General features: G+C 54.3%; 1 protein-coding gene across 1 annotated transcript in view; it reads left to right on the forward strand.

Annotated features, from left to right (window-relative positions):
- The first annotated feature begins 1,073 nt into the window (after window positions 1-1,073).
- The window catches only part of UBE2L3 (ubiquitin conjugating enzyme E2 L3), a 44,312-nt gene continuing 26,976 nt past the window's right edge, over window positions 1,074-18,409 (forward strand). Inside the window, exons 1-2 of the mRNA XM_057526978.1 lie at window positions 1,074-1,220; window positions 14,985-15,080. Of these exons, the coding sequence (XP_057382961.1) occupies window positions 1,194-1,220; window positions 14,985-15,080 (123 nt within the window). The 5' untranslated portion in view covers window positions 1,074-1,193. The remainder of the gene's footprint in view (window positions 1,221-14,984; window positions 15,081-18,409) is intronic.

The following is an 18,409-nucleotide window of genomic DNA, read 5'->3' on the forward strand; positions in this document are numbered from 1 at the left end:
CTAACCACTGTGCCACCAAGGAAGTCCCTTGTTTTTTGTTTTGTTTTTTGTTTTTGGCCACGCTGTGCAGCATGCAGGATCTTAGTTCCCCAACCAGGGATCGAACCTGCGCCCCCTGCAGTGGAAACGGGGAGTCTTAACCACTGGACCGCCAGGGAAGTCCCACATTTGCCAAATGTTTAGGAGCACCCACTGTGTGACAGCCCTGGGGGGAGATAAAGGACAGGCAGGGTCCTCATTGCATGAGGCTTATCATCTAGTTTCTCCCCCACTCTCTCCCCGTGTTAAGCCTGGGCTCTCAGGTCTCTGGGTGGGAGGCCGGCTCTATTCCAGGCTATCCATCTCCAGTGCTCTTTTCCTCTGTCTTCTAGTGGGAAACCAACTGCTCTTAGAATGGAGAAAAACTCCTTCACAAGGCCTGAATGATCTGAAGCTGCACCCTCCACTTTGCCTGCACTGCCACCGAGGTCCAAACCACCATCACCTCTTTGCCTGGATGGCCACAAACAGCTTGTACATGGCCCTGCTCCCCTTCTTACCCCCTACCTACCTCATCCTCCATTCTCCAACCAGTCTTCTCCTTAGACGCATGCATCTGACCATGGGCTTGCTCTTCCGTCCTCAGAGCTGCTCCTCCCCACCCTTCAGGTCCCGGTGGTGGCTGTGGAGCCAGCAGCCCCGTCTGGAACAGAATCAGGCTCTGCTCCTTGTGGGTTGCATGACCTTGGGCAAACCCTTGGCCTCCACTATGCTTCTGTTTCCTGCGAAATGGGGCTGTTTGTGGTGAGTGTTAGCTATAATTACACTATTTCCTCAGTGAGGCTCCCTAACCCCCGCCCCCGCCCCCGCCCCCGCCCATGAGAAAAGCAGGTTCCCACAGTCACTTTCCCATCACCTCGGCGCTGATTGGTGCCTGAAATAATCCTGCCCCTTCACCCATCTCCCGCGGCCAGTATCACTGTGCACCTACTATGTGCCAGGCCCTGTTTCCCAATGCCACCGCACTGGGCGCCCCGCAAAGGCAGGGTCCCCGCCGGTCCCTGCGCCCCAGCGCCGTGCCCACACCGCGCCCGCACACAGTAGGCGCCTCGCCCGCCCGCGCCGCCGCCCCCCCCCCCCGCTCCAGGAAGTGCGGGGGCTCCGGCGCCGGCCGCCGCGATGCATTCTGGGCCAGCAGCAGCACCAGAGCGAAGATGGCGGCCAGCAGGAGGCTGATGAAGGTAAAGACCATTCTCCGGCGCCGGCGGGCGGACGGGGAGCGGCGGCGGCCGGGGCCGCGCGGCCGCCCGGACCCCTCGGGGCGCCGCCGCCGCCCCCTGCCCCGCGTGGTGCCGCCGCCCAGGGCCGTGCGATGAGGGGACTAAGGCGGCCGCTAGGCCGCAGCCCAGGAGGGAGCGCCAGGCCGCGCCGCCCCGGCCCTTCGTCGTCCGTCCGGCTGCCCCGCCCGGTCCGCGGGCTCCCTCCGCGCGGCGGCGGAGGCAGCGGGGGGCCCACCGGGCGCCCGCGGGAGGCCCGAGCGTCGAGCCCGCGCCGCGGAGCTGCCCCGCCCTGGGCCATAGCACACCGGGCTGGAAGCCGCCGGGCCGGGCGGGGGGCTCGGGGCGCGGGCCGGCGGGCGAAAGTTAGGCCGGGCTGCCGCGGGCGATCGGGGTGCGCGGGGGCCGGCAGACTGTCGCTGCGACTGCCGGCACACTGTCGCTGCGACTGCAGAGTCACACAGCGGCAAGTTCGGCCCCGGGCTGCAGGGGAGCGGGAGGGCGGGGGGCGGCCGGCCGCGGCGCGGGCCTCCTGCCCGGTCCTCGTCATCCGCGCTCCGGGCCCTGCTGGAGCAAAGTACCATTTTGGGGGTGGGGGTGGGAGTCAAAACCGACCAAAGTTTATAAAAATAACTTGGTACTTTGTATCTTGAACGCGGCGGGGTGCATTCTTGCTCGCTGGCTCCCCGGGTGAGGAGCACAGATGCCACCCGGGCCCAGTCCTTTCTCGAGTGTGTTTGCCGGCGTCCCCCGAAGCCGATCTCGCCTAGGTTTGCGAGTCGGCCGCCCTGCCGGTGGTGCTGCAGGGCTGCACCGGGCCAAAAATCAAAAGGGCCCAGGAGCTGGTTTCCTGGGGGGAGATAAAGGGCTGGGGTTCCTCTTGGGCAGAGCAGTGCTCCGGAGAGCCAGACGTTGAGTTTGGAGTCCCAGCCTCCGGGCCCTCCCTCCCTGGGAACGGTTCCTTTCTTTTGTTCCCTAAGGACTAGACACGACTTTGAACTTCATAAGACGATTGGAAGTGGGCACAAAAGAAGAGTCAGCAGAGTCCAGACTTCTCTCTTCTCTGTCAGTGACACCACCGTCCACACAGTCGTCCGGAGGGGAAGACTGTTATTCATTTATTTCCCTACTCTACTTCCCAGAGGCAGTCATCCTTGATGCCTTTCGGATTTTACTTTAAAGGTTTCTTGAGTTCCTGATTTCTTCTCTAACCTTACCGAGATTACTTGAATCCATACCCTCACCTCTCAGGTGCCTTTCTGAGTTCTCTCCTTCTCTGACTCGCCTTCTTGGCCACCACAGTTCTTTTTCTAAAGCAGATATTTAATCCTTTCATGCGCCTGTCCTAACCTCCGTGATTTTATTGTCCTCGGAAGTTAATCCTAACTTCCTGGCAGCAACACCCTTAGGCTGCTGGAAAGTAATCTGTTCAGCCACACCTCCTGCTCCTTGGTTCGCTCTCACTCTTGCACCTAATCACCGTAACTGCCATTTTCCTTAGACTTGACTTTGTGCAGCTCCGTACTTCATGTTCATGATGGTGTGTAATCCTCCCTGTGAAGTAGACCCTATTATTCCCATTTTGTAGGTGAGAAAATGGAATGCAGGGAGAATCGCTGGCTTGCCCCAGTTTTCTAGCTAGGGAGAAAGTGAGCTGTGATGTGACTAGTTCTGTCTGACCCGAGAGCCCCTGGCCCTTAGGTGGCCTTTGCACACGCTGTTTGCTCTCCCTGAGAAAAGCTGCCTTCCCCTCGCCTTTCATCCCCTTCCAGGGAAGTCCTGGGTTCAACTCCGAGGCCAGCTACTCTGAGGCCTCACCCCCCCCATCAGAATGAGTTGTTTCCGCCTTTGTGTGACCACAGCACTTTCTTTATGTTTCTTTTTGAGCACTTGTCACAATCGGATTTGTGTTAGACTTGCCTTTCCTACCAGGGTCTGAGTTCCTCAGGGGCAGGGATCTTGACCTAATTCATCCTGGTGTCCCTTAGTCTAGGCCAGTTGACCCAGTTTGGGGCTCCCAGGCTCCCAGGGGTCTGAGAGGGGAGTTACTATGGTTTTTCAATTATTTTTGTGTTTCAAAAAAATTAGAGCTTAGGAAAAAATATGTAACATTAACTGAGTACTTGTTAAGTGCTAGATCGTTTACGTAAGTTTTTTTTATGTTTTCAATAATTCTTAAAGGTAGTGTGTTGTCATCTTTATTTTACCAACCAGAAGGTTGTGAGGCTTAGCAGACCATCCTGGGGAGAGATGAGATGCTACATCTCCCTGGCTCCATATCCCAAGTTCCACGCCCCTTGTCACATGGCCTCCTTTCTTATTCCGAGGATGCACGGAGGAGTATGTTGATTCCTGACTCTTGGCTGGAGATTCTTTCAGTTTAGTAGGGGATGCTCGATACAAGATGGTAATCATTGGCTCTGAGAGTCAGTGTTTAGGCCTGGTTAATTTTAAAAAAAATTTATTGAATCAGGTTGATCAGTACATGGGCTGGATAATAAAAGGGATTTTCAGTGGTGAAAAGTAAACATGTTAAATAATCAAATGGATTGCATCTTAAAGAACTGGAAATTTCCTCAAAAACCATTTTCTGAGACACTTGGAGTCAAAGATTTCTTTGTAACAGTGGACTATCTGCAGATAGTGTAAAATACGTTATTAAAAGTAGAGTGATTTGCATATATCAGCCTGAGAAGTTATTTTAGGCAAAGTGAATATGATAAAGTCTTTAATTTAAAAAGCAATTGCCAAAAGGATTAGCCTTTTTCAGAACACTTTTTAGGAATTACAATGTTAATAAAACATTAAATACATTTTAATTTGCAAGCAGCTAATTCAGCATTGATGGCAACCACCAGATTGTAACCATTGCTTCAGTCAGGAGGGGAAATAGCTACAAAAGTGAAACCTGTAGGTGTGGCTGAGGGAAATTGATTGCAGTCTGTTCATTTCTTTTTAGCCTCTCAATTGCACACATCTCCTGGAAGGGCTCTCCAGCTGGGTATCTTCCCAGAAGGGCTTTTCTCAGTGGGGAAATTTGTAGATTTAAAAGAGGAGTGACATTTTATTAGTTATGGCATAACTCTTGAGATAAGGAATTGAGATTTGTAGCAACCTGTTAATGCTATTTAAATACTGCTCACTCAGAGCTCCATATTGGTGTACTTTCAGCCCATAATCACATGTGAATGAGTAGGAGGAGTTGCTAAATAACAGTTCATTCCTTGGAATTCATTGTACTAGGCAGTGAACTAGTTTGCTCTTGAGTGCAGATGTAGTACTCCCTGAGGTTGGGTAATGAACACAGGGAACGGTGAGTGTGTCTGGTGGGTGTGTTGTGTGTGAGGGGAGTTTTACAGATGGTGTCAGTGTTCTGAATCCACTGGGTTTTTGGGACTTGAGGAAAGCACAGCATTTTTTACCCTAAATTCATGCATGGCAGTGAGTTGGGACTATTTTAGCCTCCCTTAATGATATTCTTTGTAAATGTTTCTTCTTAAGAGATAATTGGGACAGGCCCTGGGAAAGAGAGTATGCTCATTATTGCAATATTGGAACCTTTTCTTGAGGTGTACACGAGAACAAAAACACTTGTCTCAGGGTACTTAGACCTATTCTGATTTTGCTACAACTCTAAGTTAAGAGGCTGTTGATTTAGTGTTTTATTACATCAGGTCACTTGAAAGTATTCTCACTCTTGGAAAGTATCACTAAATGTTCAAGAGATAACTTCTCTTTTCTTTGATGCAATTAAATGGGAATTAAAGCTTAGTTAGAACCACAAAGCCATCCCTCCTGGGCCTGGACTCTGGTCATCCCCCCCACCCCCACCCCCCCACCCCCCCCCACCCCTCCTCAGGAGTTTCCTTTGAATGGCGCAGGACCTGCAGGCCTCCGGGTCTGAGCCCCGCCTGTGCCCCCACGTCTGTCTTTTTTTTTTTTTCGTTCTTTTATTTATTTATTTATTTATTTATTTATTTATTTATTTATTTATTTATGACTGTGTTGGGTCTTCGTTTCTGTGCGAGGGCTTTCTCTAGTTGCGGCAAGTGGGGACCACTCTTCATCGCGGTGCGCGGGCCTCTCACCATCGCGGCCTCTCTTGTTGCAGAGCACAGGCTCCAGACGCGCAGGCTCAGTAGTTGTGGCTCACGGGCCCAGCTGCCCCGCGGCATGTGGGATCTTCCCAGACCAGGGCTCGAACCCGTGTCCCCTGCATTGGCAGGCAGATTCTCAACCACTGCGCCACCAGGGAAGCCCCCCACGTCTGTCTTGCCTCCCTTAGTTAATGGGCCACTTGTCTATTCCATCACCAAGGAAGAACCTGGGGGAACCTGCCTCTCCCCTTCCTTCCACATTGAGCCACTTGCCAGATTCTGCTGAACTAGGCCTTTATCTCCCTTCCGCCTGTCTTTTCTGCATCTCCGCTGCCATGCCCTTCATGCAGGCCGTCCCTGTTGTGGTGGACACCTGCCTGGGATCGCTCAGTGGGTTCTTTGTGCTTGTCCCCAGTCAGCTCCTCACTCCCATGTCATCCCTAAGCGGCAGTGCATTGCAGAGAAGTGCTCACGCCCAGGCCTTGCCCCCAGAAACCAGATCCAGGTTCAGTAGGGCAGGACCCGCACTCCTCAGCGTGTCCTGTCCGGGGTTGGGCTCGTCAGTCTCATCTCCCCCGCTTGCCCTGGGATCCCCTGGGCCCGCGAGCTCTGCACTCCCTGGTCTCTGGTGGCCACCCGACTCGTCTCTGCACCAGGGCGACTCCTTGACTCAGCTCCATGGGGGGGTCTCCTCTGGGCTGTGCCCTCAAGGAGCTGAAGGAGGGAGAAGAACGGCCCAGCCTAGAACAAAGGTCCTGGGCTGCCCGTGTGTGCTGGACGCCTGCCAGCTGAGGAGTGAGGAGGGGCAGGTAAGCCCCTCTGGCGGGAGGAGGCCGAACTTGGTCTGGCCCTTCACTCTGAGCAGGGCTTTAGTAGCTGACCGGGCAGCTGGTGAGGGTAAGGAGCTTTCATCCTTCAGAACAGATGTAGTAACCCCTGGCCATGTGCTTCTGACCTTGCTCGGTCCCCTCCTTGAATTTTAGGGAGGCCACCCCTGTGGCGCTTTCCAGAAGCACTGGGAACTGACCTGGTTTTACCCTCCTCAGCGTGCCCAGCGCGCCTGGCCTTCCAGGACAAGCCCGCCCTCCCTCCCTCGGCTCGGCCGCTGGCAGAGCTGCCTCTCCACGAGGGGCCTCACGAGGCCAGCGCGGGTGGGTTTCAGGACAGGTGGCAGAGAGACGCTGTGCCTTTCAGTTGAGGATCCAATGGAGCCCCAGGTGTGGCGTCCAGAAGCGGCCACTCGCTGGTGAGGGCTCTGCTGGCATGTGTCTCCTGTCCGGACTCATCCTGTGTGTTCTCGAGGGCTTGGGTGAGTCTCACCCTCGCCCGGGAGAAAGGGGGAGGGAAGGGTCTTCCATTCAGGGCAGAGCTATTGAGAGTGGAATACTGCAGAGCGATTAAGAGCTCAGGTGCTGGAGCGTGTGTCCTGACCTGCCGCGTCTTGGTTGAGTGAACCCAGGCAAGTTGCTTAACCTCTCTGTGCATTAGTCATGTCATCTGTGTGAAGACTGAGTTACTACATATCAAGCACTCAGAAGAGCTCCTGGCATGTACTAAGTGTGGGTGTCAGCACGGGAGCCAGGAGAGTGGCCTGGTGGGAGGGAGGGAGGGAGGGAGGGATTGGAGGAGATGGTGCTGCCCTTGGGGGTCGTGGGTTGGGGCAGGGAGGACAGGAAGTCCCCCTCTCCACACGCCCTCCCGCCTCTTGAAGTCACCTGTTCCTTAGGGTTAGTGAGAGGTTTCCTGAGACAGCTGTGCGAATGTGTCTTTGTTTAAAGATGTTTACTTTTTCCAGCAAAATGACACAGCTCTTGAATTCAAAATCAGTGTCTCAGAATCTCACCCGTGTGTTTTCCTGTGCTGAGTGTGTGGGCCAATGAGGCTGCTGAGCTGGGCTGAGGGTCCCGTCAAGGACGCTGTGCCTTTGGTCTCCTGCTCCAGCTCCTCCAGGCCCTGGCCGCAGTCTCTAGCGTCCAGAGCTGCAGGGCCCTGGCAGGCGGGAGGCTGAGGCCCGGCCACCACCCACCGGCCACCACCCACGGGTGGGGCCAGCCAGGTGCTCCCTGCTCTCAGGGTTTCTCTCCTGCTTTTCACACGGCTGCCTTGGGCTTGTAAGAAGGGATGGGATGGAGAGTAGAGTTCATCTCAGGTTAGGTGGTGGTGGGGTTTGTGCTGTTTTGAACAGTTCCAGGCCTGTATCAGTTGGAGTTTTCCGTACTCCTTATCTTGCCAGATTTTGTTTCTGCTTCTCACTAGCGAGTTCAGCAAAGGGGTGAAGTGTGCCGGACAGCCCCTGGCCCAGTGGACACATGTGCAGCCAAAGCAGGGACTGGCATCAGGTCCAGTGCTTCTGCTGGTGCTCCCTGTCTGAGCGGGCTGGGCAGTGGCTGTAGCTCCGAAGTCAGATGGCCCCTGAGCCCTTCCTGAGATGGTCTGTAAATGTGTGCGCCCCCACCCCCCGCCCACCCCACGTGCCAATCATTGGGAAACTCAGCACAGGAAAGCCACTTTACAGGTGGATCCGCTGCGTGGTCCACCTGACTGTCCCCGTCCCCATCCCGGGGTACTGAACTCCAGAGTGTGTGATGCAGGTCAGAGTGCCAGGCCTACCCCCGTTCAGTTGGAGGCACACGCGCATCCCGGAGTGAGGCCACCGTGCAGAGTGGGCCAGAGCGTGTGGGCAGCGCTGAGTGTCCCCTGCAGCCGTGTCCTGTTAGCATGACTGTGCGTGGGCGGCCTGCTCCCTGGAGCAGCATGCTGTGGCTGAGTTCTCCAAGACCTGGTTCAGATCCTCATCTCTGCCGCGGGCTCATCTGTGTCCTCGCCCTGAGCCTCAGTGTCCTGATTACTCCAAAGGGACAGTGACACTCCCTCATAGAGTGAGGACCATCGCTGAGGGTGTCCATCGTGGCAGTAACTGAGTGTGACATAGCTGGCACGCCACTGGCTCGCTGTGGAGACGTGGTGGTGGGGGCCCCTTGACTGAGCAGTCACTGAAATAAGAGACTCATGTCCTGGAGCTTTGAAGCCTTATGTTTAGATTTACAGTGTATTGAATTACATTAAGGTCATAATTGAGCGTCATTGCCACTGGTTCCTTTGTGCAAGCTTGGAAAGTGCATTTCTGTCAAAATTAGTCACTTTGATACAGTCCCACAAGCAGGAAGTAGCTCTTTCAAATTATTAACGTCCCACCAGTTGCGTGGCTGGTATTTGACAGGGATCTCGTACTTTCCCTTGAACGTTGGGCTCTACCTGCTGGGTTTCATTTTGCCTGGATGGGAGAGCCTAGAAGTGTTCCTGGCACAGAAGAAACAGTCGCGGGGTGACTCGCCGTAAATGGAGGGCTCAGGTGAAGGCTGCGTGTGTGCGTCCTTTTGTCATCGAGAGTCTGGGAAAGTGCAGTTCCAGGGCCGCCAGCCCCCAGGATCCTGACCAGGGAATGGGAGCCCCCGCCCCCCTTGCCCACCGCTCTGTGGCTGGACACGGAACAATGGCTCTGGCTCGGGCTCTAGTCCTGGCCCTAGCCTGTCCAAGGTCTGTCTGTGACTGGGCCCTTCTCAGCCTCTCTCCAGCCTTCCCTCCTGTCACATAAAGCTGACCGGTCGGCCTGGCCCCCCTCAAGGGCATCGTGAGGCTCTGGTCTCTGCTTCTCACTCGGGGTCTGGCTCCTGCTGTTCACGTGGCTACGTGGGGTGTGCGCCTCTTGCACAAAGGCCCGCATCTTCCCTAGCATGCCTCCTCCTGTTCTGTTTTGTTGGGATTTTGAAGGTGACAATGCCCTGTGGAGGGGAGTGTGATGCGCCATTGGCAGGCCCCTGTCTTATGCTTCTTTGTCTTTTTAATTGGGTCAAGTCATTTCTGAAAGCTTTGTGCTAACAACTGTAAACATCTTTATTTCTCATTTAAGGCCCCGTGAGCTCTGGTCATAGGCTGTCAACACCAATGTCATATCATGTGTATGTCCTGTTATATAGAACAGATGGAGTATGTACGTTGATGCCCTGACACTCTTAGATTTTAAGAAGTGTGGTGACACAGTTGTGGAGGGGAATGAACTGAACCGTAATTGAGTACCTCCTGCCAGCTTCAGCACCATCCAGTATTTCTTGTAATTCTCAGCAGGGCCCTGTGGAGTAAGCTTCCTACCGTAAGACTAGACTCCTAGACTCGAGCTTCAGGTGGTGTGAAGGGTGGGGCTGGGTTGAGCCCGGGCCTGTCTGACACCAGAGTCCTCTGCTCTTCCTGGTCCACTGATGATTTGTTGAAGCAACCACCTGCCAAATCAAAATATTGTCTCTGTGTATTATATATAAAATAAATGTTGAAGAGAATGGTTGGGGATTGAAATATTCTGCTTTTATCGCCCATAGGAAGGTTCAGCAGAGAAGGTTCAACAGTAGAATAAGCAATATAAGTCACAGACAGCATGCACCTTCTAAGAAAAGTTCAGACCGGTTTCCGGGTTTCTGTCGGTGCAGACTTGTTGCTGTCAGAGGGACTCCTCGCCTTGCTTCTGTGTGCCTGGCCCGGTGGGAGGCCTTTGCTCTGGTGGGAGCTTGTTTGCAGATGTGGAAGTGACACTGAGTTAGTCAGGGACTTGGTCTCTTCTTTGCTGGAAGGCTGGGTTGTTCTCAAGGAGGGGTGCCCCTCACTGTGGCCTGGGACCCCTGGCCCAGGTGCCTGGTGCTCTCTGGAGGTTCTCAGTCTGTGGGTCCATGGGAGTCAGGCTCCCCTCACTCCCCCCTGCGCCTGGGACCCACACCCTGGCCGAGTCGCCAGAATTAGTAGCCTTTCCAGCCAAGCTCTGTTCCTGTTGCTTCCCTAACCACCCAGGGGTTCCTTCCTTCTACTGCTCTGCTTGCATCTCCCACGGGGACACCTATTCTCCTCTCCGCCCCAGGGTCCATCCTCCCCCTCCCTCAGGGCTGGTGTCAGCCTCTCCCGTGAAGCTGTTGGCCTCTGCTGTAGGCCTCCCCCACACCCCCGCAGGTCCCCAGAGCAACTCCGCTCTCTTAACCCAGCTTCAACAGCCAGGAAGACCTTCAGCTCTATTTTCTGTAGTTCTTTAGGGGCGCATTGTGCCTTTTTCCATTTAGCAAATAGGAAATTACACCATGATGTTAAGTATGCCTTTTTTTAAAACTGTACCAGCGTCCCCTACCTTGACACTTGCCGTCCATAGCATTGATTTGACATCTGAAGCAGCCGTGACTCAGACAGCTGATTTTTCCTCTGTACGTCTGTCTGGATTTCATTTTTCATTTTTCTTTTTTGTTGTTGAAGTATGGTTGATTTACCGTTTTGTGTTTCAGGTGTACAGCACAGTGATGCAGTTATACATACACATATATATATGTTCTTTTCCAGATTCTTTTCTCTTATAGGTTTTTATAAAATACTGAGTATAGTTCCCTGTGTTATACAATAGGTCTTTGTTGGTTATCTGTTTTACACATAGTATGTCTGGATTTCTTAAAGAGGACCATGGCCTCACACTGATTAGGAACCACTGGCCCCTGAGGGCTTCTCAGTGTGTGAGGATTACCCAGGGAGATTGTAAACAGTCGAATATCAAAGAAGGAAAGAAACAGAGACTTTAATTCTTCCCCAGCTCAGATGTGTACACTGCATTGTGAGACGAGGGTGTGCTGTGTATAATGTGTCCTGCTCCCCGTCTCTGCTCAGGGACCAGCGAGTCTCCTGCTGGGGCCGGGCCATGTCCCCTGCTGGTGCCCGCGGGGCTGTCGGGCAGTGGTCGCTTGTGCCCGATGCCACGCTTTGGCCTGGAGTGTCGGCGACGTGCTGAGGTCCCCCTCTGGGCTTTGAGGAGTGCAGCCCTCTCTCTCCCTCGCCACTCACCCTGCCCAGGAAGCCCGCTCCCCACCAGGAGGGGGACATGTGAGTGTCTGGTTCTCCTTCCCCGGTGTCTCTCTCGGCCTGTCAGCATCATCCCATCCACCTGAAGCAGCTGACCCGACTGCTCTCGCAGAACTGTCACAGAGCTTTGTGAGGCATGTTTTGTCAGTCCCTGTGGTTCTTGGCTTTGGTCTTCCCAACTCTGTTCTGGAGCTGGGCCCCTCTTTCTCCCACCATCCGTCAGATGTTCCAACTCTGAATCGATGTGGCCTCCTTGCCATTCCTTCCCCCGTTCTCCATCTTCAGTTACAGGCTGCAGTCACACTGGAGGGTTTGTCAGGCCTTCAGATGAACCCGTCTATTTTTTTTTTCTATAAATTTATTTAATTTATTTATTTTTGGCTGCATTGGGTCTTTGTTGCTGCACGTGGGCTTTCTCTTGGTTGTGGTCCGCGGGCTTCTCATTGTGATGGCTTCTCTTGTTGCAGAGCACAGGCTCTAGGCACGTGGGCTTCAGTAGTTGTGGCTCGTGGGCTCTAGAGCGCAGACTCAGTAGTTGTGGCGCACAGGCTTAGTTGCTCCGCGGCATGTGGGATCTTCCCAGATCAGGGTTCGAACCCGTGCCCCCTGCATTGGCAGGCGGATTCTTAACCGCTGTGCCACCAGGGAAACCCCCGTCTCTTCTCTGAATGACTTGAGTCGGTCTTCAGCTTGTTCTCGGTGGAAGCGTGATTGGCATTTCGGGCTGAACGGTTCATGTCTGCGGGACTGTCTTGTGCAACTCAGGACTTTCAGCGTCCCGGCCCCCAAGAGTGTCAGTGGTTCTCAGCAGCTCGGCTCTGGAGGGCGTTGGGAAGCTGGGCGGAGCAGTGTCACAGGCCTGGCATCTAGTGGGCAGGGCTTAGTGCCGCCCTGTTGAGAACTCCCAGGGGCTGCCTGGCATTCCCTGGAGATGACAGGACCAGATGGCCGGCTTGTTTGTCTTGGTTTCTCTTACTTCTGCCTCATACCCACTTCTTGTTGGTTAGAACTGTGCAAAGGCGCCTGCCTCGTCATCTTTGCTGAGCGTCACTTGACAGCGAGGTGACTTGAGCTTACCCGGTAACCGTGCTCTGGGTTTCCCAAGCCTCCTAGCTCTGCTGTCACAGTATCACTGTTTTCTCCTGCGGGTGGGGTGGGCAGGGTGGGGGGTAGGGGTGCTGTCCTCCTCACACCGAGCGGCTCCCGTCTTTCTTCCTGTGTCTCTTGATATCAGAGCATGATAGTTGCCCGCCCTGCACCCCTGCCAACACGCCCACTCCTCCTCCCTGTTTCTTGAGCAAGGTTGTTTCTCACTGCCGTGTTACGGTGGACAGTCCTACCTGCCACGTTTTTGTAATTTCCTTTGAAATGTACTTTCTTGTGTTTATTACCCGTACCTCGTGTTGTTAGTGTGTGGATTTCTGAAGCTGTAAAGTATATTTATAGATTATTTTAAAATTTATTTTGTCCTATGAATATTGAATCTATTCTCTGTTGTTTCTTCTTTCTTACTTTTTTTTTTTTTTTTTTTTAATTTTTTGGCCTTGCTGCACAGCATGCAGGATGCAGGATCTTCCCGACCAGGGATTGAACCCGTGCCCCCTGCAGTGGTAGCATGGAGTCTTAACCACTGGACCACCAGGGAAGTCCCTGTTTCTTCTTTTTTGACTGTCTAATTTCACAATTCTATTTGGAATTTTTTCCTGTCTGTATTTGGTTTAAACATTTTTTAGCTTGGTAGGACTCAGCGCTGTGGGACGTGGTCTCTTCTGTTTCTAGACAAGAATCTTACTCTAGTGCTTTGAGCCAAGGCCCGGAAGGTCACAGCACATAGAGAGCCCTGTTTACCCCAGAGCCTCGCCCCTCTCCAATCCCCTGCTTCCCATCTGATCACTCACCGGATCACTAAGCAGATACTGTATTTGCGTGTGACCATGGGCTCCTGGGCTTCCTGACCCCTGCCGTGCGCCTCCTCTTTTGGAGCTTACGTTTTGTTTGGGGAGTGGACCAGAGTGGGAGTGTGGGTGTGAGATTTGTTTCTTCCCCTTCCTGAATCTGCCCAGGCTTCATAATCCCCAGGGGAGCCTTTCTGATGAGCCCTGGGCATTATTAGTAGGAGGACTAGCTGACAGCTGGCAGGTCAGGTGGTCTCTCAGGTTCCATGCTTCCCCTCCTGCGGGCTCAGGAAGAGGGGCCAGGCAACCCCTTCCCCCACTGCTGGGGCCATGGCCACTAGCATCTTCCTCATGGAAGCTGAGCATTGTTTAGAAATGGAACTCATCCTCTCACTGTGCAGCTTGCTAAAAATCCCCATTTCTCTCCACCCTACACCTGCTAGACCAGAGTTTCTGGGCCTGGGGCCCAGGCCGACGATTGTGGTGGGCAGCTAGGGCTGGCAAGCAGCAGTCTTCCCTGTGGGAAGAGACTCAGCCTGGCCCCTGCCACCAAGCAGCAGCGTGTCCCACCTGTCTCCTCTGTGCGGTCACTTGACGTGCTGTCCTCCTCATCCTGCCCCGTGCCAGGCACACCTGTAACATCGGCTCAGCCCCCTTTTTTCGGGACTCTCCTTCCTTATCTCGTATCCCCCAAGGTGCCTTGTACACTAGCCGTTTGATGGGAATGTGGGGCGCAGAGGATGGGGGGGCTGGTTCAGAGCCTCCGTGCCATCCTGCGCCACGGCACCAAACATGAAGGGGCTTCCTGGTTCTAGAGGACTGCGTGGGCCGGACCAGCGAGGAGGAAGCCCGGGCTGTGGGACGCCATCCTGTGGGCCCCGTGGAGGAGGTAGGGCTGGGCTGGGTGGTGCTGTGGGGTCGCAGAGAGAGGCATCCAGGAGATGCGGAGGACGCCGTTGTGTCGTGGACGAGAGCCGGGTCGGGGTGTGGTAGGGGAGCGCCTCACTCTAGGCTCTGAGGATGGAGGAGCATGGGGGACCCAGGTGGGCAGGTGGGTGTGCAGTGGGTGGCTTGGGCCGTAACGCCTGTTGGATGGTCACTCGAGTTGTCGGGGAAGCGGTGGGAAGTGTCAGGCTAGTGCAGGGTTGAAAAACAAGTGATAGACAATTCTAGGCTAGAGACGAGACAGGGCCCTGCTGTCGCCTGGCCGGCCGTGCTTTCTGGATGAAGTGGCATTTGTATGATAACAACCCCTCATATGTTTGCAAGGCGTTCTCTTGCTCATAGCATGGTTTCCCCTCCTTGTCTACATCTTTGGGTCTCAATGCCCTTCTTTTGCAGCAGAGGAAACCTAGGCTTAGTGAAGGTTTCCATCCTCCCCCACCCCCCCTCCACCCCCAGCCTGGGTCATCGTGCCCCAGTCATGTGCCCTGTGGAGGGAGAGCCCTTCTGAAACTGCACTCCGGCGTTGGGTGGAAAACTGTGGGTTTGTTTGCTTCTCTTCCCCAGTTCCATTCACCTTTACACGGAGGCAGCGCTTCATAGATCTGGGTTGGAAGGAGTCAGGTCTACAGCACCTGGCCTGTGCCCCTGCTGCGTGGGGACAGCCCATAGGGGAGGGGATCGTCCACTGGGGCTGTGGGTTCACCGAGGTGGGTGCTTGTCTTGGTCTGGGGTACGGGTCAAGGGGGCCACCGCGGCTCCAGGCCTTTTAACCAGGCCAGGGCATCCAGCCACGCTCTGAGATGGCCTTGGTGGCGGTGTCGGCACTCGGTTTAATTTGAGGGAGTCAGGAGGGATCTAACGTGTGGTGCTTTCCCCTATTTGACACCCCTTTATGCTTTGTCAATCAACAGGAGCTTGAAGAAATCCGCAAATGTGGGATGAAAAACTTCCGTAACATCCAGGTTGATGAAGCTAATTTATTGACTTGGCAAGGGCTTATTGTTCCTGTGAGTATTGAACACCTCCACTTCTTACCAGATTATTCTTTACGCTGATGTGTGTGCTGCGGGCTTCTCTCTCTGCTCCCAAGGCGGCTCTGACTCTAGGCGGCCAGCAGGTGCCCGAGGAGGCTGTCGCGGAGGCTCACAGGGCAGGGCCGTGAAGGGGAGCCCATGTGGGCTCTGGTCTCCTGACATTCTGGGGTCCGAGCCTTCCAGGCCTGTGGGGGCCGGCCCGGAAAGGATGTGTGTCTGTGCTCCTGCTCTTCCCTGGCTTCTCTCTGCCTGGCCGCGTTTGTCCAGACGGGCTGCTTTCTCCGACCTCTCTTGGGAGGTAGCGGGTGTTTCCATCCATGTCTTCTCTTTGCTCTCCTGCCTGGGTTTGCGTCTGTGTCTCTAACCCTCTGGACACCTGTGTTCCAGGTTTTATTCTTGGGACCCTCCAGTCTGTGCCTCCCATTGGTCTCAAGTCCCTTTGCCTAGTGGCCCCCAGTATTTCTCTGGGGCATCTGCCCCCACGCCCCACTCCCTGTCGCCCAGACTTCCTTTGGGCGCTCGGGCCCCCTCTTCACCGCGGCTTCCTGTGGCCTCCCTGCCCTCTGGATTCCGCATCTGCTCTTTCTGCAGCTCTTCATCTCCCCCTCCAGAGGCTTGTCCTGCGCTGACTCCAGCTGAGTGGGGAAACTGACCCCGGTTTCCCTGTCCTCCCAGAACTGCTTCTGGCAACACCTGGCCCACATCCTTAGCCTCGGCTCGGCAGGTCCAGCCCCGGCCCTGAGGTCCTCACTCCTGTCCTGCCACTTCCTCTCAACTCTTAGCCATGGCTCTTGTCCAGCCTCTCGCCTTTCTCTCGCTCTGTTTTGTCTCTTGGGGACCTTGCTTCTTCCCGTGTCAGGTCACTGGGTTCTTGCTGGACGTGGAGGGGTGCGTCTTGGCCTCTGCTCCTGCCCGCTTGCCGGAGGCAGCCTTACTTGGGCGTCATGTGCCTTCCGTGTCCCCGGCTTGCGACAGAGACCCTCTGTGCCAGTGACCCCCGTTCCTTCCTGTTCTTCCCACCCCCCGCCGCCTCCTTTGATCCCCCCTGCCCAGTGCCTCACCCCCTCCCCCCACGCCCCCCACCCCTGCCGCCGCCTGGTGTAAAATCTCTCGTTACGAAGAGATGGGTCACTTTGCCAGAGCCGAGCAGAGAGCACGCTGACCGGAGATGCTTCCTTCTGGACACTGGTTCTAGGTCATGCTTCTTTAACAGTCCCTGGAACGTGAACAGCAAATATTGGATTTGTAGTTTATTTTTATAATCGTTTGGATAACTAAGGAAAGATACGCTTTGTAGTGTTTCAGTGCACGCCGAAAATTATAAACCTGGCAGCGTCCCGCCTAGTTTTGACCCCAGCCCTTGCCCACTGTGGGGACCTATTAGGTGTTGAGTGGAAGGATGCCCAAGACCATCTGCCCCCTGGCACTTTCCTAATTGAGATTTTGTTTCCTACTGATAAAATAGGTGAATAGTTAAGATGTGGATCTTCTGAAAAATGATAAGAACGACCGGGACAGTTTTAAGCGGTCAGGCTGGGCAGCCTACCGTGGGAGCTCAGTGGCCGACTCCAAGGGTAGGTGGCTGTCTGGCAGGCACCTCCCTGGCGTCGCATCGGCAGAGCCTGTGGAACGGGCGACTTCTCATTGAGCCCCGGGTGGAGATGGCTGGTAGAGTCCCAGTGGCCTGGGCCAAGGCTCCAGGCAGTGTCTGGAGCATCTGGGGAAGCTGTGCCTGGAGACAGGGCTATGGCCAGGGCTCCTCTTGCCCTGCTCACGCTGCCTCTTCCTACTTCTCTGGCTTCCTTCCTGTGAACACGGCCTGGTCCCCTGGGTTGGCGTGAGGAGAGTGTCAAGGAAGCAGTTGGCAACTACTCTGTCCAGGGTCCCCACTAGTACCCCACACCTGGGCCTCGGGTCTTCCTGCTCTGTAGGGGCTGGGTCAGCAGGGGGTCTTCTCCCCAAACTCACCTGGGGTCCATCTAGCTGGAGTGAAAGCAGGGCCAGGCTGATAAAGATGTGGCCCCCGGAAGTGGGCCTTTACAGTAGGGTGCTTGCTGGTCCTGGGGAAGCCACGTGGCAAATCCACCCTGGTTGCAGTTCAGAGAGTGGGTAGGCCCAGACCCCAGGGGGTGACGGCGGGGGCACTTCATCGTTACCATGGCAGTTCAGGTTGATTCCCTTTAAACACTTGTTTTTATATAACATTTTTCCATTTAAAATTCAGATGTAAGGTCTAAGGAAGAAAAGAATCCCATAATCCCATTATGAAGAATCAGTTTAGTGAGTTTTTGGCACCTCCCCTTCAGGAACAGGGGCCTAGTGGTGAACCTTCTTCAGGCTTCTCTCCCAGTGGGCGTGTCCACCCCTAACTGGGTGCTCACACCCCCTTTAATGGGCCAGTTGCTAATGTCATAATGATGTCATAATTTTATCATTATTTGGTCGTTGCCTTGAAACTCTTCATGAAAATAAGTTTTACTAACTATCCAATAGCCCATGTTTTATAAGTTATAGGTGTACAATATAGTCATCTTTATTTATTTTAGGTTCTGATCTTAAGATACAGTATTCTGTATTATATATTCCATTAGGATCAGGGTTGTACTATGTATAAGGAAAAACCATCTGTAGGGCTATATATGTTGTCAGATTATTCTCCAGAAAGGTTGTGCTAGTTTATACTCCTACGGGTGCTGTCTGCACAAGTGCCCACACGTGTCCTTGGCTGTCGTGGAGGTTGCTGAGCATTTTTAAAGGGGGTTCTGAGTGGCACGTACTTCAGCACCCAGCCTGTGGGGTCCCGCTGCCCAAGGGGAGAGCCCCAGCCCTGCCCCTGACTGGAGGGGCGGTGATCTTGGGCCAGCTACACAGTTAGTCCAAGCGTCCTCACCACTAAAAAGAGCGCTTCCCTTCTGGCTGTTGTAAAAGTTCAGTAAGTGCACATGTTAAATGCTTAGTCTCACTCCGGGGCTCTCTGGAACGCTGTTTGCCCATATCTAACAGAGGGTCCATGAAACAACACGCAGAAAGAAATTCTTGTCAGTTTGATAGGTGCAGAAGTTCTCAGCTTGATTTGTGTCTTTGTCCCATTTGGGCTGTTGTATAACAAAATACTAGACAGCTGAGCTTATAAGCAACAGAAATTTATTTCTCACAGTCCTGGAAGCTGGAGGTCTGAGATCAGTGCTAGTTGGGTGAGGGCCCTCTTCTCACGAGTCACAGGCTGTTCCTCGCATGGCAGAAGGGGCACCAGTCCCATTTGTGAGGGCTCTGCCCTGGTGGTCTAGTCCCCTCCCAGAGGC

The sequence above is a fragment of the Balaenoptera acutorostrata genome, chromosome 13 (genome assembly GCF_949987535.1).
Source record: "Balaenoptera acutorostrata chromosome 13, mBalAcu1.1, whole genome shotgun sequence".
Classification (NCBI taxonomy): Eukaryota; Metazoa; Chordata; class Mammalia; order Artiodactyla; family Balaenopteridae; genus Balaenoptera; species Balaenoptera acutorostrata.